The sequence below is a fragment of the Taeniopygia guttata genome, chromosome 1 (assembly GCF_048771995.1).
Source record: "Taeniopygia guttata chromosome 1, bTaeGut7.mat, whole genome shotgun sequence".
Classification (NCBI taxonomy): Eukaryota; Metazoa; Chordata; class Aves; order Passeriformes; family Estrildidae; genus Taeniopygia; species Taeniopygia guttata.
In genome coordinates this window covers 49774083-49800472 of record NC_133024.1, presented here as the reverse complement: position 1 = coordinate 49800472, position 26390 = coordinate 49774083, and the positions used below count along the sequence as shown (strand labels likewise).

Sequence of the window (26390 nt, the reverse complement as noted above, 5' to 3'; positions counted from 1 at the left end):
AAACCAGATCAAGAGAAATTACATTAAAAGTATTTGTTGATGAAAAGTGTATTGTCTAGTAAGTTTAAAGCTGCAAACATTATCTTCCCAAATTCTTAAAATCTATCTTGTTTAACAATAAAATCAAGCCACTAAAGCAACTGCCATCTTTACTCAAATCAACTACATTCATGTACATGTTTCTTTTTCATCAGGAACAAACAATTAGTAACAAATGAAAGAGATCATTACATCAAGTGCCCTTTTAGATCACCCCAATTAAAACTTTAGTTTAGCTGTATTTTAATTCTAAGATACCAAATTCTAATTTTCTGCTCTGATTGCTCTTGTTGACTTATCTTTGAAAGATGTACTCTCGGTGCAAAGCCAAGAGATTATTTAGCAAGATGCCAATGTTGGCATCACTTAACGTGTTGATTGGTTGTATTATCAGTAGCAGTTTAAAATAAATTACTATTAAACTATTATTGTCCTTGGCTGAGAAAACACAATATTTTGGTGTTCTTTAAACATGAAACAATCATTATGAATAAACATGGAGAATAACATTGGAGTGAAACACTGATGTGTGCAATTTTATATTAAGACTTGCTGCAAAGTATGAAGCTGCTAAAAGAATATTACATTTTCTACTGAGTTTCTACACCACATTTCCTCCCCCAGCCTTTCCTGTTTTTTATACTTGCTAACATAGCTAATGGTAATGCATTACCTATTGCTGCTGATTATGTCTGAAAAATATTAGCTTTTTTGAGCCAAGATTCACTGGGGACTACTTATAAGCTACACAAAATTAAGTTTCATTTTTAGAAGTTAAATCAGTGCACATCAGTAGGCATCCAGAGTGAAAAAAAATCTGCACCAGAGCCAAACTGATGGATATCAAAAGTGCTGTTGCTGCCAATGACAGCAGTAACACAAAAATACTGAAAACATTTAATATCTCCTTTTATTCAGTGCAGAAGAGCCTGACAAAAACTAAAAAAGTACAACATCTAAAAAATCATCAGTGTCCCCTGGAACAGGAATAGCAATTTCAGAGTTGCATGAAATTCTATTAATTCTCCCAGTGGATCAGCTGTAGAAGATTATACAAAATGCAGTATGTCCAGCTTGTATGTGCTATGGCTAATCCTCTAACCTGATATTAAATCAATATGCTGCCAATGACAATGGGAAATGCAGTGCAACATGGGACATTTACAAAAAGAAAATATTTCTCTTTAGGGAAGGTCAGATGTTATAGAGGCTGGATAATGATAATTGCAGTGAACATGCTCAGGTTCCAGATTTGTTTTTAATACAGTATGGCTCTATGCAAAGCCTGGCTTTAAGCATGGCAGGCCATTATTCTTGGTGTCTCTCTTAATTTTTATTTCAATGTAATGTCAAAAATGGGCATTTTATTCCCTGGAGATTTATAGATAATTCTGATTTGTTTACCTTACTGCACTTGTTTTAGGATTTTCACTGACAAACCCTTTAAAACTTTCCCAAACAGAATGCTAAGATGATATATGAGTTTCTTCCCATTCTCTGATCTGAGAACAGCATCATATAAAGGCAGCCTTATGATCCTACAGAAATGAAACATACATCAAACCTCAACTCAGTCTTAAAACCAGTATTACTCATCACTATTTTTAAATTATGCAAATAATGTGTCGCTACTTTGAAAGGGGTGGAGGGGAAAGTATATAGAAGCTCCTTCTCTTTCTAGCTGCCTCTATAAGTGTGTGTTCCACCTAACAGAATTTAGTTGGCTACGCATTTGTATGTGACATTAAAATGACCTTGCTAATTAGTTTGACAGTCTATCTAGAAGATCATATCCTGTTTCTAACAATTGCCCACACCGAGTGAAAAAGAGAAACCAGAAGATCAGGGCATGCACATTAGGAAGCTTTCCTATTCAAAATTCCTGGCTTCCAGAGGGTTGCAGCTCAGGGGCTTCTTTCTGCAATATTAGCTATTCATGATGAAAACATTTTCAAATAACATTGCTTCTCTTTTAGTAAGGAAAATATATACAATTTGTATGCTGTCATCATTAAAAGTACATAGTGAAAGGCTCTAGCAAAAAAATACATACATACAATTCTAGGGAACTTCACATGTTAATTTTTGAATATCTGCTATTTATAACTGACTAGTAACTAAGTACTTGAGCAAGACAACACAGTTAAAATAGCTCTAGAGGTGTCTCCTGAAAGGCAACTTTTTGATATCTCAGATTGCATATTTTATCACAAATAAAGGCATATTGCACAAGTATAAATGATATTTTCAATTAATACTTTCTATGAAAAAAAATCTTTTGACTTGTAGCAGAAGATAGAAAAAATAACATGAATTAAAACTGGGATTTTTTTTACTTTATCCACTGTTTGCAGTATTTTTCCCTTAGTATTTAATGATAGACAGTAACAGTGCAGGAGGCTCACAGTAATAAAGCTAGTAGTTTTCTTTGTTTTCAGAGGGGAATTTAGTTTGCAACCATGCACTCCTTTTATTAATATCAATGGGAAACTTGTAAACCAATTTAGGTATCTCTTTAAAAATATCTAGCAATAAAAATGTGTCAATACAATACAGCTTAGATAGAAAAATACAGCTATCATAGTTCAACTATATCATCCCTTAGATATTAATGGAAATTCAGTTCAGGGACAGTAGAGATTCAGCCTCTAAAAGCTTGAAAGAATGTTACTACTACCCAAGAATATTGTAGCATTATGAAAGGCTGTGGCTGTAACATACTTTGGCATAATCAGGCCATGACTCAAAAAGGTAAACTTATGTGAGGGGTATGGAGACATCTTTAGCCTTCTCACTAGCACATACACAGCATTTTGCTGTGACTCACTTTCCCCCACCTTTCATCCTCCCTGCAACTGTGCTTAGACTTCCAGCATTGAATCCAGAAGAAATCTACAAATATACTTTGTGAAAAAACAGATGTATCAATTGATTTAAGTTCTCCTGGGAAATTTATTTTCTCTTCCTTTTAGATGTGCAGATATAAATCCAAATGAGAAAATATATTCCCAATCTAATTCCTTTTTTTAATGTGTGTATTTGCTTAATTATATTTTTTTAGAGTTTATTATTTGTATTTCAGCAGTCTCCAGCAAGAACAACACTGGTTATTTCAGGTATTGTATACTGTTATTATCTCCTCTGCAAATGTACAAATAATTAAACATTGTATTTTGTTTAAAGAAGCATTTATGGAGAAGTAAAAAAAAAACCCCATATATATGGTATACAGAAAGACATACTGGTGACAGCAAAAGCAAATAGGCTAGTTTAATATTTGCCTGAAATTTTGAATTCATGATCAGGGGCTATCCATTTAACTTTAGTATGGATGGAAGAAAAGAGAATCACTTTTGCTTAGAGGTCACAGCTAAAAAATTACTCAGACTACTAAAACAGAGTTACAGTTAGGCAACAAGTTCAGCTGAGCTCAGCAGCATCTGCAGGACTTCAAGCACATTTGTTTTCAAACAACAAAATGTTTAGTAATTTTGTTTGCATACCCAAAAAACACTGTTTCAATTACACGATTTAGGATCCTTTTTACCCTGACAAAGGTCAAAATTAGACCTCCTAGTGCCCATAGGACATTCTAATCCTGTTCTAAGTCTGTATTATTCTGATCCTACAGATCTGCAGAAGGGGATCATGCAGAGACATCCACCATCAAGTCCATTCACATTGGTGTAGCCAGAAGCTCCTTGCCTGTATATTCCTGTGATGATCACATCCCTAAAATGTAGGCTACCTCCAGCACAAGGTGTGGTATGTTGTGGGTGCTCCCCAGAGCCATGACCTAACAAAAAATGTAGACTTGCATTTCACAAGCAGACATATACCCTTTCAGTGAAAGGACACATGCCTATTTTCAGCATGAATGACCTTGATGAAAAAAGAGCAGTGTCTACCAAATCCACTCATGAAGCCATTGGCAATGTATTTGAGGAAGTTAGATCTGCTCCATTGCTGCAACAAGAGAACAGTGAGGGATCACACTGCTCCACCTCCCCATGGAAACCACATCTCTCCTGACAGGGATGCAAAAGGCATCAGGTCCAAAGGACAGTAAGGAGCCATTTACTCAGTGAAAAAATCCTTCTAATTCATGTAATAAATACATCATAGGTAGGGCTTATGCATTTCCTAGCAAAGTCACAAATAACAGTGCAATCAGGGACTATGGTACAGAATTGCCTCTTTCCGCAGGTGTCATCAACAAATTCAAATTTTTAATCAAATACCTAAAACTGTTCTGGAAGTGTCAGCATCACAGTATCTAACTCATTTGTGGGCATGGGGTAACTCCCTCTCATTGCAATAGCAATGAAATGGCAATATGGAAACCATTTTAAATGGTATTGATTAATGAAATTGCCACTATTATCCATATGATATTGTAATATACTCTACTGCTATTTAAGTCAACTTTTCCTACACATATTGGAAAATCAACTAATTTTATTTATTTTTTATTTTATGAAGCAGATTTCTAATGTTATCCTGATAAAAAACCTGGAGCAAGGGAGAGGGAGGGAAATGCCTTTCATATACTGTTATGAAAGGATTCCTAGAAATCTGTCAAAGCCATGTATTGTGATGTGGGAACATACTGAAAAAATCCAAAAGAAATTTATGTCCCACCACTTTACACTAATGAGTGATTTCTCATTATATGGAATCTCAAGGAAAAGAGCAGGATGTTTAAAAGCACTACAAGAGAAGGCATAAAATAGTTTCTGTTTTGTTTATCATGTTGCCTTTTATTTTATCTTTTCATTCAGGTAAGATTAGAGTATTAAAAAAAAAAGTAATGACTGAATTTCACATTCATATTTTCTGTAAAACAAAACTGAATGCATGCATTCTTAGCAAATTAATCCTAGTCATTTTTCCTGAAATAGTGCAGCACCCTCATATTTAATCACGGGATTAGCTAACCTGTTGATACTGAATGCTTTGCTCATTAGGTTGCTATCTAGAGACATTGAGTGCAAACATTTGTCAAAAAAATTACTAAGAACTTTTCTGTACATGTATGCACAGCTAAAAATTTACTAACTGTATTTCTGCTTTAAAAAAAAAAGTACAATCTTTACAGATTGCAGCAGATGTGTTACAAAAATTCTGCTATCAAATTATCTTGGTTTGTGGTTTAAATATTCAGTATGCTAAGTCTCAGAATTACAAAAAGTAATCATAAGTATGCTTTTTCAGACCAAAGATAGTAATATTTACTTCTTAAATAGCAATATTTTTCCATTATTACACCTCAAAACACAACTAATGAATGGCTCATATACTTTTCATAAAACAATTCTAAAGTGTCATAAACTTTAATGAGATTGCTTCAGACAGTAAAGTGAGCAGGATTTGGCCCCGTTCCATCATATCCTTTGCTGGATAGAATAAAATTGTTTTTATGCGTTTGCAGGAATGAGCAGGAAATATATGGTGACAAACTGGAAGTTGGTAGCTGCCCAGACAAGGCTTCTCTGGAATATGTAATATGGCTGTATTATTTCTGGCACTATAATTTTGCTTCTGCATGCAATATACAACCATATTGTTGCAAAATTTGCAAATGGGGAACACGAGATAACTGAATTTGTGGACAAAAAATATTTCTTAATTATAATACGAAACACTAACAATTTGGCTTCAAGCTATACATAGTGTATACTATAAATAATATTTGAACACGGTTTTACTGTACACACAACAGACATTGTGACTACCAAATAGGATATCTGTATAAAATTCGGTAATACCCTTTGAAGTCTATTCTTTGAAGACAGTACTTTAACTGAAATGAGCTTATTTATAAAAGAAGTGCTTTTTGTAAATGCTTTTATGGGAGACACATTTCAAATAGCTCTAAATATCATTTCCACCGTGCCACTCCAGCAATCTGAAATAACTATTTATTAAAGAACTCCTTCTCTTTTTAGTAAATGAGATAAAGTTAAACAGTAAGATACATTTCATTAGCCTGTAATAAAAAGAACATTGAAGACAAATGTTGTTAAACACACCAATGTAATTTACATTGAATTTTCTGCTGTGGTTTAATATACAATCTGTATTTTTATGTACTGTATCTGACAGCCTCTAAATTCATTTGTTTGCTGTGGTTCCTTTAAAACCTAAATTACAGGAAAGTTTTAGTAAATTAGTTGATCTAAATAATCTTATGAACTGATTAAGCTAGAATGGTTTTATTAATTTAGACAAAACTGGCTCCTCTCCATCCCTTTAAGCCAATCTACAAAAAGGCCTACCTGGATGTTAGTCAGAAGGGTCTCTATGGAGGACAATCCATCAGGGAATAGAAAAGGAGATGGAAAACCCGGAGGTAGTGGTTGCCCATGCCCAGACAGAGAAAGTTTGTCAAGGCTGTCTCTTGCGGTTGGTGTGGAGAGCGGGGTCTCATCTGTATGTGATTGAAACAAAAATATAGAACAAGTTACGCTTGTCTGTTTTTATTAGACCTCAGTAATGGCTTCCCTAGTGGTTTCCAGAACATTATTGCAAATTGGTTCCTGCTATCAGGAGAAAATGCTTTCTGCTGAATTTTCTTTAATGAAAAAGCTGTGGAGATACAACAAGATAACATTAATGAGTAACTTTATAAGCCTTTTAAATGCAGTCTCTAATGAGACTGAGTTTACAGTGCCATAGAATCTTTTTAAAACAAATATTATCTCACATATACTTGTGATAATATATTCAGGCTCACTTTATGGGCACCTTCCCAATTATCTCGTTTTAGTTTGTGTTCTATTTGGAGTGACAATAGAATATTTTCTAGCATGACATATATTTTGTATATGAGAAGTATTTGAATACGAGGCTTCCCATACAATTAACTCTTCCTGCTCTTAATGGTTTCACTTACAGCTCAGATTTTGCAACACCAACAAAAGCCCCACAATACATTTTTCATGAAGAAAACACACCTGATTGCCACAATTAAAACATGCTCTGAACATTGCATGAAATTAACAGCACAGTAACAACTACTGGCCTATTTTTTTTAAAGCACAGACATCTTCTAACAACTAGTGCTGAACTCCTTAGTGCGATCTTTGTAAAAATCAGATCTGATCACTTCTGACCTCACAATGGGAAAAAACTTCCACAGTTTGAAGACTTCTAAGATTAAAGTTTCACAGATAATCTGTGCACAGATTAAGAAATTGAAAACCCCCAACAACTAAGAGAAACTTCAATAACCTCATTTGTGGGGTTTTTTTTGGTGTTTTTTTTTCTAATTTTCCTTTCTGGAGTATTTTTAGGCTGCTGTTGATATGATATAGAAATTTAGGTCAATTTCTTTGCACCAGATATTAATCTGAAGTCTCCAAAAGGAAAACTATCTATACACACACACACACACACACACACACACACACACACATATATATATATAGGTATGTAGAGAGATAGATACATATATCTATACATACTCTTCCTACAAAGGGCTCAGTCATTAATTGACACGTATTGCTGTATCTCAGTACAATGAAAGGACATCAGAATGTATCCCAGGTGTCATGCAGATTCTGCACAGCTGTATGACTGCAAAGGAGTTTGTCAGACTCACTTTTTTTCCATTTTGGCTTTGACCATTATAAGTTACATATCTTTTGGGTAGTCAAATTTCTTTTTATTTATAAATTTATTTAATTATAGTTTCAGTAATGGTTGCACTTCTCTATTTATTTTATCAGGTACATTAAAATTAAATCTGAAAGTTAATCCAAGTTGCCTAGTTGATCCTAGTTGCATTCTCCCTTGGACTGAATGCAGTCCACTTTAAGGTACTCGTCCATCTGAACTCTCACAGGTATCTACTGCAGGAAGAGGCAAACTTTTTTCCTCTACTGAAAATATGGTTTGCCCAAATGAATTTCACCCAAAATTAAGAAACTAAAAAATTAAAAAAAAAAAAACCCCAAACAACAAAAAAAGAAAAGAAAAGCCTCTTCCATGTTACATCCTTACATTTTTTTGGGTAGAGATTTCTTTGTATCAGTGGTTGCAGAGAAGGTATTACTCTTGCATGATATGGCAGGAAAGAGTCAAATCACTAGTATGAATGGTGAAGTTGATTCATATAAATGAGAAAGGAAACTGAAAAACACCATTTTCCTCTAGGTTTGCCAGGAAAATGGATCAATGACCTCCTACCTTCTAAGACGACTTGGAATCTTACTGATATTTTAGGTCTCAAACTGTCAAAATACTTTAAGATATACTAGATAAAACTGACCCACTTAAAAATTCTGTAAGCCTTAATTAACTCAAAAACTGCTCTTCCATGCAATTGCTGAGATACAGAATGCTCCTAACACAGATCTTGTAATAGAATTTAAGCAAGGGATCAATTTTTTTATGGTATTACTACTTTACAATTTATTTAATGCTATGCTTGCTGTACTCTGTGAATGCTCAACACAAGAAGTTTGTGAAGATTTTTTAACAATGTGTGGCATGGTTTTGTGATAGGCAAAGAAACTCAAAAAAGATTAAAATTATATTAATTCAAAATAACATCAAACCCACTATGTTATAATAAATAACAGAAACAAATTTACACTGAAGGATAGAACTAGAGAGATGAACTTACTCTGAACTTACTTTAATGAAATATCAACTCAGAAAAAAAAAGTCAGACTAATGTGACTTTGTTTTCTTGATGTCCCATGTGAAATAAACTTTGAGTGTGAGTATGTTTGAAACAGAGCAAATGTACATATTATACACAGGAAGTGTGGATAATTGTGGATGTGAGATAAGCAATGATTGAGGGAATCTCAAAAAAATGCATTTTTAAGAAAAACCACATTGTAAACACAGCCAATTAAAACATAACCACATTTCTTAGTAGCAAAATAATATGACCTCTTGTCATTAAAAAAATTAAAAGTACTTAATTGCTGTACAAGTCCTCTTTTCTCTTAAGGATATCTTTTCTTTCCAAATAATCATTACCCTAACATCTTTTAAACTGCTGCAATGTTCCTCTTACTACTACTAGCAGACCAATGCTGCAAAATTATGAGCCCTTGCTGGGAAACAGAGATTTGGTATTTTCAGTCTAAACACATCAAAGGAAGTGTTAGAAGAGAAGTCAGGGCAAAAGGGGAAATAGGGTCAATCTAAAACTTCACTGTCAGAGTGGGGAGCACAACAATGAAAAGAAAGAGGGGGAGAAAAAAAGAAAGAACATGGCAGAACAAAGAAGTGTCCAGGACTGCCTTGGTTTGTGCTGGGAACTGAGATGTTATAAATTAACAAATAAACAAGGATAGGACAAGCTGTTACCCAAGCCTCTACAGTATCCAGGCAGAGATGAATATGTGTCTTGACATATGAACTAAATCACCGTAATAGGCAAGTCTGAATGCGACACATAGCTTTAAAATATTTGTAAATGCTACAACCACTCCATCCATTGCTCCTCAATTTCCAAAATTCACCTGGTTTTGTTCAAACCAGATTTTATCTGTAAACAGCAGCTGGTTTGGGCCAAATGCAACAAACATATTTCACTGTATTTGGTTTGTTGCCATTCTACTTTATTCTTTCACCAGATAACGTGGAAACAGACATCCTAGAAGCTGTGACAGCTATTTAAACAATAATAGATGAATAGAGGTAGCCATTCTCTTGTCTTTGTTCTTAAAAGCAAGTAGGGTAAGTTCAGACCAGTCACCAATCAAACTGGAAAATATTGATATTGCCAGGATTTGAAAGCAAGCAATAATACTGGCTGAAAAAAAAATACTATACAGATTACTGCCATTTTGTAATAATGTCTTGCTTGTTTTGCAATGCATTTTGAGGCTTTTCTGTTCTCTGCAAAATATTGCACATGTATTGTTCCTAACACAGGCTCATGCTTACCATTTGAATGATGAAAGAGGATTCTGCTTCTACTTTTTATTACCATAAATCTGGTGCATGCAATTTTTCTACATTGTAGAAACAATCTATTCCATTTGGCTAAGTATTATTTTGGTTTATGTAGTCAAAAACTCTTTTGTACAAAGCTTTATATTTCACCTTCCTCACCGTTAGAGGTTTCAAGTGTGAGAAACTTTTCTGTTTTAACTGATCAGTAATTCTTGATTTATATTAACAGAAAAGGACATGGAGGTTTCATATTCTCAATTTAAATGTTTAATAGTTTCAGGCAGAGAAAGAAGAAAGGAAAGAAAGGAAAGAAAGGAAGAAAGAAAGAAACAGGGAAAGAGAAAGAAAGAGAGAAAGAAAGAGAGAAAGAAAGAAAGTAGTGAGCAAATAAATAAAATCCTCTTGACCAGCTCCCATACAATTTGGCTGCTTTATAGATTTGGTCATTCAAGATTAACCCCACATGTAGCAGGGGGCAATGCAAGATGACTGTGAAGGATGTTACCAACTATAAAAGGAATATACTTAAACTCTTATAAAACTCTTATAAATATATTAGAAGAGTTAGATGTATATATATTTGATAATAGTTACATATATATATTAACTCCTTTTATTTTTTTTAAATCTACAAATTATTTACTTCTTTTTATAAAACCAACAGTTCTCCAGGACACCAAAATACTCTGAAATGAAAACATTTGCACTGTGGCAGCTGGAAATCAGGAAGGAATATCAAATATTCAAATAGACTGACTGACTGGCTAATGTTTCTGTAATACTTCAAAGAGGCTGATGCTCTCACAGTTAATACCATTGCAAATGCTGTCCACTGAGTTCTGCTTCTTGGATTGGTATGTTTGCCTAAGGACTTTGGGAGTAGGAGCTTTCTAATAATGAAATATGACTAAAAATTAAAAACCTACATGGAAAGGATCACAGCTATAAAGTTTCTTGAATGTTACACAAAATGGCTTTGCACAAAATGGCTTTTCACATATATTTCTGCAGGTAGGTCTTACAGAACTCATTCATCTATGTATCAAGTCTACCATTGTGGACCATTTTCCCAGGTGGCATGGCTTCCAAATACGCACACCTTCACTTGATGTAAAGAACTACACAGGAATAAAAGGATTTAAGAAATCAGTTTTATGTGTTCACTTTGGAGATAGGTTCAGATGCAGGACTTTCCCGCCAACAGTAAGATTCATATTTCCTGAAAATTCTCGGAGATTTTAACCACTGAGAACTTAATGTACTAACTGGATGCTCTTCCTTTGTGGAAAAAAAATTGCAATTAATTTCCAGTATTTCTTTAATCCTTTTAAAGAACATGCAGATCTACAGATGATCTCTACAGATCACTCTTCACTATTTCACAGGCTCATTTATTATCCTGGAGTTGGATTTGCTTCCATAATGGCAAATTAGAGCCAGATGGAGAATCACTTCTTGAACAAAAATTTGGGGATCACTCTATCTCTAAAGTTCAGTGTTACCCCTTCTATGCCAATGCCTTTTAAGCCAACTTGCCTATAAGCATAGAGGGTGTGGGGGGGGGAGGGGGAAGGAACGTATTGTTGGCTGGAAGAAGGACATGGAAGGGTTGAAACAGAGAGGACTTGACAAAAGACAGGGAGTAATCAAGAAGTGGGGAAATAGAAAGTTGGGAATATAGGGAAGGACACTCACGGTGGCCAAACACTTTGGGAAGGAATAATAGAACAGGGATTATGAGGTGAAGGAGGGAAGAGAAAGACTGCCCAGAAGCAAGAAATTTATACTGACTCAACAAGAAATAAACAAAACAGCTAGACTGCTATTTTTTTACATACAACAGATTTTACACAAATAATTCTTACAGTATTTCAAGAATTTTAGTTGAATGTAAGTGACATTTACAGCTGTCAAAGCAAATATATAAGACACATTTTCCAAAGATTGCATATTTTAATTTGTTAAGGAATTATGGGTATAGCATCACTAAAAATGAATGGAAAGAGCTGGCAATATATATTCAAAAGCAAAAATGTAATTAGTGGTTATGTTCTAGCTGTGAGGATCTCTTCAGGCTTTTTGGACTAGATCAAGTTGAGTTTATTCTTCATTTTACATGTCCCTAGGAGGGCCTCAGAGTCAATCAGCACAACTTATCTAATTTTCTCTTTCAATAAAAGGATTATTTTAATAACCTTTATCTTATTTTGCAGCCTATTACTGATTAGGGCTGGGTCAAGCAGTATTGGCTTATTTATTTATTCTAAGGATTTCACAATATTCTAGAATAAATTATCATTCCTATTTTTAAACAAACATATTTTACCATGCAATGGAATGTTAAAATGCCTGTGGTATTTCTATTCTGTGTACTTTGGCATCATAACATATAACATGCAAAACAAAATTACATGGTTTCTCTGTCCCCATAATAAAAAGTATCCTGTTTACTCACAGAATTTTTCACACAATTTTTTAAAGTGCCTTGAATGATTAGGAAAAAAGAGGGAATGGGATAGTTGGGAATGATTCTGTATATACCATAAAACACTTACATCTTCAACACCTGACAGTAACATTCATTAACTCTGAATAAATTAAGAACTTAACCCTAAATTCCTAAAGATGAAATTATTGTTAAAAGATTAAATGGTTGTTAAAAAGTTATTCTAAATATTTTTATTATATTTTAACAATTTATTAGTATAAAAAGAAGGCACTTTATAATTTTATGACCTGTAGTTTTTAATTGTAAGAACTATACCCATTATTTCTTTTTTAGAGACCCTGATATGCTACTGGCAATAATCGGATGCAGAGTAAAGCCATCTGTGCTTTGGATGCTGAAAAAAATATAAATGTATTTTACCACTTCATGTCAAACATCCCAATTAGAACTCTGCTATGTCCCCTCCATCAGCTAGTCAACACTGAGTGCTAAAAAGAATGTTTCCTGGCTTTGTAGCAATTCTATGAGAACTGCTTATATGCATATATGTTTGCAGAGGATTCTGCAAATGTGCTTCCCTATAGGTTCTCAAGAGTCCTTCTCAGCTTCTTCCAAAGTTGCATTGAGGGGTGTCCATGATCATCTATGCAGTGAAGGGATATTTGGTTAGGAAACCAAATCCCAACATTCACAAAACCAGATATTTAATCTCCTTATTGCCTTGGCTCAGAAGCTGGATCCCTGATCATATATACAGCTTTCCTAATATATGCTGAATCAAATCATCAAGCCAAGTATTTTCAGGATAAGCTAAATTCCTGATTAACATCAAACTTCAAATTAGGGACTGGACTTTTGGGCTGCATAATGAATGTATTGTAGACTAAACCTCACATTTTCAAAATTATGGACGTAAATATGCACATCTCAACTGATAAAAGCAATACACAAGGCAATGCATCCACAGTATGCATACTTATTTTTGTGCTGCCCATTCCTCTCTACAACTGCCTCCATATGGCTATGGCAAAATGCAGAAGAAAAACATTATAGACAATATAACAATTGCATTTTGCTAGATTTTATTGGATCATTTCAAGGACCACATGATTTGTATTAATAATCCTCTGGACATGTTTCATGAAAGTTGAAAAGCATCTATTATTTGGGGATTTAAGGTGATTTTAAAATAAGGAATATCAACAATATTACCATTCGTTTCATTGTCATCTAAAATAACAGCACTCCTCTTTTGTAAGCGTAACAGTAGTAAGAAGGGAGTTTTTGATAAGAGCACAGCTGGTAACTTGTAATTCTCTGAAGATGAAGGGTTTATGTTAATACCTGTAACTGCATTGTATTCACACTATTTTCCTTGGTCTATGTTCAGTTAATAATTTTAATATTTATTCTCTTCAGAAAAAAAAAACAAAAAGCTGTTTTCAAGCAGTCCATATCTAGCCATGTTGCAATTATGGGCGCCTGAGTATTAATGCTCCTGCTACCGTGTCACAGGGCACATGTTCTTGGTAATCTGCTGACAGCATGAATCAGATGCCCAAAAAGAAAATGAATATATGGTAATGTGTTTGAGCAACACTCATCAGCTGTCATTCATTCAGCAACTCATAACCTGTCCCATACCCTCATCCCCAGAATGCTGGCAAGCAGATGAGGTTGACCAAGCATGTTTGGTATCTGGTGTAAAGTGGCAGCACAGAAGTCAGCAGTACTGCATTTCACAAATAAATATGTCAGAGAAGTTCAACAGAGAAAGCAAAAGAGGTATCAAACACTTCTCATTTACGGCAACTTACACTGCTCATCTGTTCCAGCAGAAAAATGTTTATGTGGTCAGAACATGTAAAACTGGATCTATTGATTAATGTAACTGCTTTGTTAAATTGAATATTCATTCAGAATACTGTCTTTTTTTTTAATGAAAATGAGAAAATCTCATATTTTAGATAAATATATAAAATGTCCAGGGACACTGCTTTTTGCAGATACATAGTATTTAAAAATATATATATTCATATTCTCTTCATTTCCCTGCAAGATCCCATTAATTGCCCATTATTTTAATAACCTCTTCAACAAAAGATTAGCAATTACCTCTAATATTTGGACTTATAACACACAGAGCAGTGAATAGGATGACCAGCCTAAACAAGACAGAAACATATTAAGGGAAGCTGTTCCTGAGCTTTTACCTTGCCAGAATTCCTGCTCTGGATATATTAGTGTCAAAGACACCAGTAAAATAAAATAATCAGGAACCAAATCAGGTGGACTCAACTGACACAGCTGTATGGGGCTACTGAGCAATAGGTTCAGGAATTTGTGAACCTGTTCTGAACTTACAGTGAAAAGCTTCAAATGCTTTGGAAATGCAGGGGAAGGAGCCATGCTTTGAAAACGAAGTACCAAAGGGACTGTGCTGGGCCAGCCCTGCAGTCAGACTTCTGAGAGCTTAAGGGAACAGGTGTTCTATCATCAGTATTTCAGTAGAGTGTCCAATCTTTGCTTGAGCACACAAATGGCAACACACACTTTTTACAGAAATACCTGATCTAGTAACTCCAGGTCTTAACTCTCTTCCCACCTAATATATCAACTATTACTAAAAACAAAAGGATGTGAAGCATCCTGTTTTGACAAACTCTCACCAGGAAGGGTACAAAAGGAGTGAACTGTTTTAATACCATAAAGCAGTATGTAAGTACAGAGGCTTCCTTATTTTTGTGGCTGAAACACCAAAATTTGCATAATGGAGTATATTTAACTCACTTTTTCCAATTATTACACAATATTTTTTGTAGCAGATATAATAAACACCCTTAATGCTTCTATCTACGGAATAGTTCCAGTAGTCAGATGCAAATGTAGACAATAATCGATGTACACAGTTTGGATTATATGGTTATGATATCCTAATAGAAATTTGGCTGTCTGCCTATGGGAGTTCAATATGAGCTTCATAGTTTATAGCATCAGAAACAGTCCTTTATAATATTATAGCCACATTTCTCAAACCATTGCCTATACATTATATCCTAATATCTGATTTTCACAGAAATCCATAATAATAAACAAACAAAACCCCTAAACCCCAGAGTGCTCAGAAACAAAATTCAGAATGAAAAGGCAAGCATTTTTACATCTGATATGATTTCTCTTGCAATTCATTCATCAAACATCTGCAACAAGCTGCCAGAACATGTCCATTAGTGAGGTTTCTATGGCATTCACTAGCTTGATGCTCACTGATAGAATAATGTAGAAGTTTTACCTCTAATGTTTTCTGCTCCATTTCAAGCATCCACTTTAAAGTAAGATTTGGCCTGCATGTGTTTTCATCTCTTGTAATATGTAATTTATGCTAATATATCAGAATACATATTAGAGAAAACAAAAAAAAAATCCTTTATGTATTTATGCATTATGAGTCACATTCAGCACTGATTTAAGAAGATAAAAAATTGTTTGGAGTCATAATGGATCAGCTTGGTTTACATGAAATACAGAAAATTAAAGTATCCTACACAGCAAGCATGCCAAGCACTTGCCAGTAAATTAAAATCTTTTTTTGGATCCAGTTTAAAACCTTCATGCAAATTAAATATTTTGTTCAGTCTTTTATCTGCATCATATCATAATATCAAAGAAATATGCCTTGCATCTCCACTATAGGGCCAGCTCTTCTTACTGTATTTTTTTCATACCAAAACTTCTGTAACTGCTTCAATGTTTATGCCAATAATGTAATTGAAAAATTCTTTATTTTAATTCTGAAGCAATTATAAATGTTATGTAGCAGAAACAAAACACAAATCCCAAGAGTGGTGCAAAGGTTCTCTAAGACTTTACAAAAATGTATGTATGTGATAACTGCAAATAAACAAAACAGAAATCATAAGATCTTTAGCATTATTGTACTGTGAAAACAGTTACTGCCTAAACAAACTGAAACAACTGTACAAGCTTTATTATCTCAACCTGATTATATAATTATATATTTAAGGATAATACTTTTATTCTGGAACCCAATAACAGGTTGGCTTTTAGACTGTCTAGTGAAAAAAAGCAAGTCGCATCAGGAAATGACCACCCTGAATGCTTTTGTGAACTCCTGCACCCTAAAGATTGAGACAGCAACTTCAGTGATTTTTTTGTTCAGATTTTGAAAAGGAAGTCAATGCTACTGATTAAAGCTGGTTGTATACCAGATTCTAGTACAATTACAAAATATTTAGCACAATGAGTTCAAAAGGTAAAATCCAAATCCTTTATTTTCACCATCACTGTCTTTGTCTTCTCTTTGCCCTAGCTATTCCACAACTCAGCTGATTCTGCTGCTGGCTGTACTTTTCTCTTACATCTCAAACACTTTCCTCAGTAGCACTGATTGATTTTAAAGTGTCTTTGTTTCAGTAGTTTCTTCCCCTTTCAAGATATGAAGAAATTAGTTTGCTTGTTGAGATTACAGGACCAGACAAGAAAAAAAATAAAATTTGAGAAAATGAAAAGATTGTGACAGAAATCTGAAGGGACAAGTCAGCCTAGATTACCTCTCTGTTTACAGAACAAAACAGATCTTGACTTCTTTTCTCCTTATTCATTCTCACATATAAAATTCATTTTCTCATATAAAACTGTGAAAACACAATCTGAACTATTATCAAAACAGGTAATAAAAGAGAAAGAAGGTCCTAAAAATACATCTTTACTTCATGCTCTTTTTTACTGTATTTTGATAAAATCATAGCTGAAGTGGTCCTGATCTGACTTTTGCTTTTTTTTCCAAAAAAATCCAACCCAAACCAACCGCACCAACCAACCAATCAACCAACAAAAACTAAAGAAAATATAGATATGTTTGCACAGGAACATGTAGCAAGTTTCAACATTAGGTCCAGTGGTTTGAAAGATGATAATTTTTCTATCCTACTTTACTATGTCTTTCGTCTATAAAAGAAGACACCACTATGTAACACCACACTCTTCACAGAGGGACTGAAGTTGAATCAGTGATCTTATCCTATGCTTAATTTCAATTCCTCAAAAGATTAAGAGTATGGAAGACATTTCTACGTCCAGGACTTGCCTCACAACTCTTGCACAGTGTGCTAAATTTGTTTTTCAGGTTAAGAACAGGAGGGAAAAGAAACCCAAGGGAATATATTCAGAGAAACTGCTTTAACCCTATCACTATTTTTGGATGTTCTGTCTTTGTACAGCATTAAGGGTGGCATTGTACAGTCCCATTACACAACAGATGTTAAATGCAAAGTAAAAAAGTCAGTTGTAAATGATTGATTGTCCTCTTTACTATTTCAAAATAAGCCCTGATTATTTATATAGTTTTGGTCACTGCTTGAAAGCATTATATAAACCTAAACAATTGATCCATTTTTCAATGGCTTTTGTGTGTAATATATTATGTATCTTTTTACATTCTTCTGTGTAAAAGGCCCTGGTGTACAAGGAATGTTTAGAGTTTTGAGTGCTCCACCCAGTCCATATGGTAGGTTTGCTCTGTGTGTGAAACCTACCTTTTTCCACCAGGTCCATATGGCAGGCTTAAGCTAGCCAGGGCCCTCTATCCTCCACAGGGGCCATATGGCAAAGAGAGCTCAGTGAATACTCATTGACCTCCTATTAATATTTTACATTTCTCTAGCATATGCAGACATATATGAACTGATCAGATTGAGCAGAAAAGAGTTGGCTCCTGAAACTTCTTTAGTCACATAATCAATACACCTATGACAATAGGGTAATAGATGCGGAATCTGTTTTTTTCAGTTTTATTAAGAACTTACGAAGTCGAATGAAAAATTTATCAAATTATTTGATAAACTCATCTAATATTTTAAAATATTTTGACAGATTATTATTTAATTATGTTAACAAACTGGTACACATTAATATTGACATTTCACTACTAGTTTTTAATATTACCTTACCAGAATGGAACCAACTCCCTTGAACCCACCTACTAACAAAGGATGCATGTTTTAGATAGTGAAAGTATTTATTTAAAGATTCAGCTCTGTGCTGCCCTAGTAATAGTATGTTTTGAACAGGCTACTGCTCTCTTACTGCATAGAAATGAAGTGGCAAGAAACCAGAGAAAGAATAACTCTATTGACAGTAAACCACATGTAGAGAGAAAATCCACAATTCACATGTAAGTAAGTTACGATTTTTTGCAGGTACAATACCTCTACCCTTAGTACTGGAGTAAAAGGAAGAGAGTATGGTCTGAGAGCCTGAAAATGTACAGGCAGTAGAAGGAAGATGTAGAATAAGATGTCAGAATATGAATAAAACAGTTGCATGACAAGGAACATAGATTTAGAATAAAATGGAAAAAAAAAAAAAAAGCAACTTTCAATCATAATCTGTACTTTCAAAGCAATTATGCTAAAATTGATACATTGTTATAATGTTTACAACTTAATCCAAAGCTTTGCTGTAATTCTGAAATAATTTAGGAACACTCAGCATCTTATTTATACAGGAAAGATGGAAGCAATTTATAACATGCTTATGAAAGTTTTATTGTACCTACAATCTGATTTAAGAAATGGGACAATATTCCCCAGTAGTAGAAATTTTACAAACAAATTTTACTTACTTGAAACTCAGAACATTAGGAAATATAAAAATGATAATATATTGTTCTTATTCACAGGATTTATAGTGCTTTCATCTGGTTTCCTCTTGTTACAGTTCATGTAAATAACCTCTAGGTTGTCACATGAATATTCAAATATCGCAAAGAACGATCAGTGTTGAAAATAAATATCATAAAGAATTCAGAACAAGCATGCATGTACATGCTTTCATAGTTTATTTTTGTATATAGAATTTATGTTTTGCTCTGCAAACAATCAATAAAACATGTAAGAGTTTTCCACAAGGAATTTATCTTTTCATTTCAAAGGAGCCAAATAACAAGAGCCATTTTAAGAAACAAGAAGTATTTTATTAAAGAATAAAAAAGGCTAACTACTAAGTTCATGGCTCTTCCTCCTATCTTCCTGTTTTTGATCATTGCCAAATACAGCTAAATAAATGGGAGGGGGAAAACAAGGATCAATTAATTTCAAGGGTTAAGAAACATGACCCCAAACTCTTTTGACTCTGACTTTCACTGTGGAAAGGTGTAGTATATAGCTTTAGTATTCATTTATCCCTTTTGTTTCAGTAACTCTTTTTTTCATACATTCTCTATATATTGTCTTTCTCATATTCTGTTTCTGTTTCCAATTTACAATGTATAGATACAAACTTATAAGTCTGAAGGATCTGTCTATTTGCATAATTGCTTACAAAAGCAGATATGCAGAGCTCACTTTGTGCTCAGTTGGGTTAAGGGAGTGCCGAAAAGAGATGAAAGGTAGAATTCCACTGTCTGGATTATCCAGTTTGCCATGGAAGCAGCACTCTATAAGCAAGGATCTAAATTCTCAACGCAATGAAAAAGATAGGTATCTATCAGATGCAGCTCTTGGACAGTACCTAAACTTTAGCAGCAAGATTCCCCATTTCGAGGCTTCTGCATCCATTGTCTTCATTCCATGAATCATGCAAAGAACTAAGAGAACTATTTTAGAGGCCTGTGTTGCAACAGTATAGATCCCACTATGTAATTTGGAATGTAATAGAAAGGAAGATACCTTTTCAGATAGATAGAACAATAAAATGTTTATTTGTTTACTGGAATTTAGATATAGAGAATCTAGTCATAATTAAAATTACTATGCTCCTAAGGTTCTCATTATGCTCGTATAGCTCACAATTCCAAAGACATTCTTATAAAAGTATAAATTATAATCTTATGCTTTGTACTTTCTTACTGAATCAGCAGCTTTCTCTTTTGGGAGTACATGTTAAATTAATTGATCATCTCAATTAAATTCTTTATACATACAAATAAAGTAAGAAAAGCTATGAACCTGAATTCATAAATATAATTCAGTGGGATTTTGTTAAAGTTTATATGTATAGATTTGTATTTGAAATCCTCTGAAGGTTACAGGGTGAAACCTTCCAACAATATCTCCATGTCTTCAGGGACCAAATCCCATTACGTGGAGTTCAGTGAAGAGGGTAAACACTACCATAAAGAAATACAAATTGCACATATTTCCCATTTAGCCAGTGTCACAAAAGTTCACCATTTAGAATTCTAACCAGTTAGGACTTATTCTTGGAGGTCAAGTACCTTGTGAACCTTGTCATCTCACTGATGACATCATATCCCATCTATCAATTCTTTCAGGAGCACACTTGCCATCTGCTCAGCACACTATAATAACTTATTAGACATATTCACAGGGTAACAATCTGTACAATGACACTGTTATCTTAATGCTGGCACATAGAGAGATAGCAGCCATCGTTCCCCTGTCACAGCACAATTACTCTACCTTCTAACTTTAAAAGAGAAGTTACTTTGATATTTTAACTTACTATTAAATTACTCAGAAAACAATGAATTCTCATCAGATATATGTTTAAGATTTTGTGGAGTTTGACTGGACACCTATAAAACAAGGCTATGGCACAAAATACCAAGTTCAGTTTGACAGAACTACTTCTTACCTTGAAAGTTTCTGCAGTCATGCTCATCCTTTAGAGTGCAAAATAAATAAAAACGCCTACTATACAACCTTGTACATACAAGCAGCACTGAAATCCAACTTAGTCTTTGTAAACATAATGACTTTCTAGATCTAGTATTGCTTTTTATCTACATGTCTTAAACATCTATTCTTTCTAACAGCAATTGCTAGGTAGAAATGAAATATGCAGATCAAGTGCTAATACTAAGCCTTAGCACTTTTTGAAATCTAAAAGCAATGTGAAATTTCATAGATGTCTATATATATTTCTGCAGCTTTTGTAAAGCATGTTAATACCAAGCATGCTTAGCACAGCTGTTGTCACAGCACTTTTGACTAAATAGAAGTCCACTATAAATCTCCCTTGACCTCAAAAAATATTTTCAGAAAAAGGGCAATATTTATTTTGCATTACACAGAATTCATCCTCTGTTCCTTCCTTTGGCTCGTCATTTATTCCAGCTTACACTGTGATCAACATTGTACTAAAATAAAGTCAAGTACAACAGCCGCTCTCTGCCCATCAAAACTCACAGACGTCTGCCAAGCACTTGTAACAGCTGGTGTTACATTAATTAGTTTAAACTATTTATTTCATCCATCTCCAGAGCAGATTGAGCAAAAACATTAGAGATTATTCTAGCATCTGTAAGTGCCCTGCAAACATTAGCCAACCAAAGTTAAAATACTAGTCATTAACTTATAGTATATGTGAGACTCTATACATTTATTCTGAATTTTAAAAAATCTGCAGTTGAGCATAGCTCTAGGAAGTTTTCTTTCATTGCCTTTTAAAAATCTGAGTTTAAACTTTTATAAGACTTTGTGCCCATAAAGTTTCTTTCAAAAAAAAATTATTACTAGAAAGCTATTATAATTCCTGGCAGCATGGACCATTAAGCAATATATGACAGGGACTGGGTGACTCAGTGGATTAGTCAGAGGTTTTATGTCCACTGTTGGAATCCAGCCCTAAATATGGTGATCAAAACAGTGTTATCAAACGGTTGTAAAAATCTCAATTAAAATCACTCCTATAGCATCTACTAAGTTTTTAGTGGACAACATAATAGTTCTTTCACTATTGACAGAGTTCTCACAACTATCTTTTTTCTTTTAATAGGCTGAGAATGGATGCTGGCAGAAGAATGTTGATCACAAGAGGTCCTAATGCCACATTCCCTACTGGAATGGCTCAGAAACAGGAGCCAATGCAAGGATGGCAGGAGTAGGCTCACAGCCACTGTCCGTGGGCTCACCTCCATCAAAAATAAAAAGCTTCCAACCTTGCTCAATGAAATACTTAATGTTAGAATACTTATTTTTAATACTTAGGGCTCAAAAAGGAAATCAAAGTCCTGTGCAAATGCTTAAGGCGTAACTCCTTCCTCAAAGAATTCATCTGTAAATAAGCACAGAGGGAAGCAGAGGCAACTGTTGTGAAGTGCTTTGCCCAAAGTCACACAACAGGTTATTGGCAAAGCCTAAAAAACAATCTAAATCTCCTGACTCTCACCTCGTTCAGGTATATTGCTTCATGAGTTTTCCAAAAACAACATCAAAATCCAGTAGCTCACTTGCAGAATAAAAAGCAGGTTCATGCATGTATGAAATTTATCACAATCACTCTTATATATTAATATCCTCAAGACTTATGAGATTATTTCTTTGTTTTTTTGGAATTATAACATGAAAATGTAATAACAATTTTTTAACGTAGTAACTGAAATTAGCATTCAATTCAATTAAATGCAGATAAAAGTAATATTTTATTTTATCATTTTTGGAAAGCTATTTCTAACCTCAAATATTTGCATTTGCAAATAAAATGAGTTAACAGATTCAGTTTCACTATCTGAACAGTACAGTGAAAAAAGCACTCTGATGTTTATGTTAAGAAACAACACACATCCTGATCCTGTCATATTTCAGTTCTTTAAAGCTCTGACTGGCTTGTTATGGCTTCCTGCAGCCATGCAGAAATGACTGTAAGTGATGGAAACTGAAGTAAAAGCTATCCTATATATTTGCTTTTTAGTTCTGTCCTTTCTCCATGAACCAAGATTTTTTTTTCTCTCTTTGCTTCATTCATTGCATCTCTTTTTCTCTCTCTGCACGTGTGTATGTGACTATATGTATGTGTATGTAAGCATGCATGTACCTGTGCATATATTCAGGATACTTACTGTAATTTTTACCACTCACTGTGTACTGGCTCCTCTTACTTATGCTCCCAACCAAAAAGGCAGGGGCATAATTAATCTCAAACTTGCTCCAGACCATGCACATATAAGAATGGCCAAAGCATATATAAGAATGGCCTCCTCAAACAATACTAATAGCTCTTTTTCATGCTCACTCTTTATTTGCCTCGACAGACAGCAAGAGACAGACAGTCTTATCTATTCTTAGGTTCCACATATCTGTTGGTTTACATGGGTTCTGCTGTTCAATTATCCATTTTTATTTTTATTTTTAGTACAAGGACCATTGTTGAAATAGCTTGTTGGACAGCTGGCTCTTACAAGGCAAAAGTCACAACAATCACAAAACTTGTGATCAGATGAGACAGTGTTCTGACTTAAATCGTCTCTTAGAAAAATAATTCTATTCCCCAGTTCTCCCCACTTCCAAAAAATAACCTAAAAAGGTATACTGAATCTCACCACAGAATAAAGGACGCTTGATTGTTTAACAAGTACCCTAGAAATTATTAATTTTAAAAGCCTGTTTTAACTGAGGTTCTTAACTAATACTAACTTAACTAACAGATCACCAGGTTCTGTTTTTATTTACACCACAACTGAGGTGTAAACCAAGGCAGCAGGGCCCTCACAGAAACTTCAACCCCCCCCTTCAAATTGAAGGAATACATTTCATTACAAAATCTCTGTGTATAATAGATTTCTTGCATTCTTATTTTTTTAGTTAGTATTGCATGCTCAATTTTTATTTTCTAAATACAACTCCAATTCAACTCCATAAACAAGAAAATGTTAGCATGCTCCCAGTTCAATATTCTGCTTTACCTCTTGCAGCAATCAGTTTAAATGTATAAAAGCTACTGGCCAATACAGATTTTTTTTTTATTCTTCTATTTATTTTTCATTGTAAAATTCCTCTTTATGCAATAGCAAAGTTAATTGCTAAACTTTGTTACAGAACCCTTTGTTCTTGCTGAAGTCACTTTGCTTGTCTCTCCTACTGTAAGGACACCAAATCCTAAAAGCTGGCAAGAATGCATATGTTTATTTCACCATTGCTCTGCAATTACTGAATGCCACTTAATTATAGCAACAGATGCTCGAGTGTAGGAACCAGAAAAATCAAACGCCTCATTTCCAGGTTATTTTTTTCCATTGCTTCTGCCAACAGCAGATGTGTGAGCCCCTTGTGCTCTGGCGTAAATACTTATCAAATCCTAACAGGTCACCTATGTCACAAACAACATTTCAGATGCAACTGTTTCACCTGATAATAGGCTCTGAAAATAAAACTGTGAGCTGTAAATACAATGTATTCGGAATGAAATGCCATAATGTGAAATTGCTTTTTCTCCAGCTACAACAGAAGTCCTTGACAGTTTTTGGCAGTGATAAATCACCCTCCCATTAATTGTCTCCTCTCTCATTGTGAGGTGAGCTGCTAAAAGGGGCAGTCAACAAAAATGACTTAAAGGACAAATTTTGGCAAAAAGACAATGAAGAAATCTGTCATTGCTAAGCCTCCAGTAAACTGTCATGAAACAATCAAAATATATGTAGCTGAAGTGTTTATGTCTTTGTTAGAAAGGTTATAGGATGACAAGTTTATAGTTAAAACAGGAAGCTTAGAGGGACCAAACTTGCAGACCCTTGAGTCACCATTTCTCCAAGTATGTTCTTTAAAATGGTATGCAAATTCTATTAGGGCTTCCATTTACACAGTGTTTGACAGTCTTAACGACCCTATTTTCTGACTTTTCTCCCTCCTCACCCCAGGCAACCGAAAGTCCATGTGAAGGCGTGGCACTGGCTATAGTAATTCTTGCCCCAGTCTGAAGATCCTACCTTTCAGCGATTTAAGCCCAAGAAAAAGACACTTAGCACTGCACAGACTCTGACCTTTCCTTGTAACCCCTTCAGCTTCTGGTGTGCTAATCTGATCGAGACCCTTTCACTGAGTGGTTTCCATGCACCGAGAAGCAGCTTTTGCTTCCTGCAGAACAGGCGACACTGCCAGCACCCACACATGGACCCAAGACCGGGGCGTGCGAAACGATGTCTGCTACCTTCTCCTCCGAAATGGCACTCCCCATGACTCATGGCACTTCGCCTGGCTCCCATCTGCAAATAACTCTTCCCCACTGCACCTCTTCTACAGACAGAACAAACCAGAAGCTCTTGCCTCAGGAGTCTGCTCTGTAGGAGAAAGAGCTCAAAATTTGGCACTAATTTAACTTTTTTTTTTTTGATTGCCACCATGTAAAATGCAGGGAGATGGCTACTAGTCTTTCCTTGCCCTCAGACTACCTCCACCTTTAGGGCATTCATTCAGCAGATGGTATGTTTAAAGACCACAGGTTATCCCTTCATGTAGGAGGGGTAGGGGATGCTTGTCAGATCCACACCTCCAGAAAGGGCAACATTTCTCCTTTTAGAAACAACATGGTGCTGTCACTTTATAATTAAGGTTGTTATTTTTTTTATTATTTCATTTGATGAGACTGGGAAGAGAAAGTATTCTGAGAACTAAAAAAAAAATAACAAGGAAGAAGAAATTTCTGTTTACCTGTCAGCAGATGGCTGGAAATTTACCATAAGCAAGGTTAGAAAATGATTTGTTACTAATATGCCTGTCAAGGGCAACGTCTGGAGTTTGGTCTTATATTTATGTTTGTAAGAAAATTACAATATAAATATAAATGAGTTGCATCAGGTATTTAAACTAGACTGGACAGGGCACTAGAAAATATATGTCGGGAACATTTCCCGCACCAGCAGGAAGATGAACTAGGTGACCTAGCATGTCTTTTCCACCACAGACTCCTAACATTTCTGTATTAACCGAGGATGATTGATACCAAATATCCCTTTATGCTACTACCCCTTTTCATTTTGCTGCACATTTGTATGCTTCTGGGGGAGTTGATATTTTAGGAGAACAGCTATGGGGAAGTACTGAAGGGGATTCTTCATATGAAGGCTGAGAACTGAGGAAGGTCACACAATAGCTTGTGTAGCCATAGCAGCTTTGTTGTCATGGCATGAGAATCCTTCGCCAGTTCTTCTACTTTTACAAAGGAGCAGTCATCTAACATTGTGAGGTGTTTAATGTAAAGCCTGCTTTTTTGACATGGCTATCACAAG

At 34.7% G+C, this 26390-nt stretch overlaps 1 protein-coding gene across 7 annotated transcripts in view; it reads right to left on the bottom strand.

Moving 5' to 3' along the window:
- Positions 1 to 26390, bottom strand: part of DACH1 (dachshund family transcription factor 1) — a 352745-nt gene that overhangs the window by 43007 nt on the left and 283348 nt on the right. For all 7 annotated transcript variants that reach the window (XM_030271485.4, XM_030271469.4, XM_030271474.4 and 4 more), the window contains one exon: positions 6318 to 6469. In XM_030271485.4, the coding sequence (XP_030127345.4) occupies positions 6318 to 6469 (152 nt within the window). The remainder of the gene's footprint in view (positions 1 to 6317; positions 6470 to 26390) is intronic.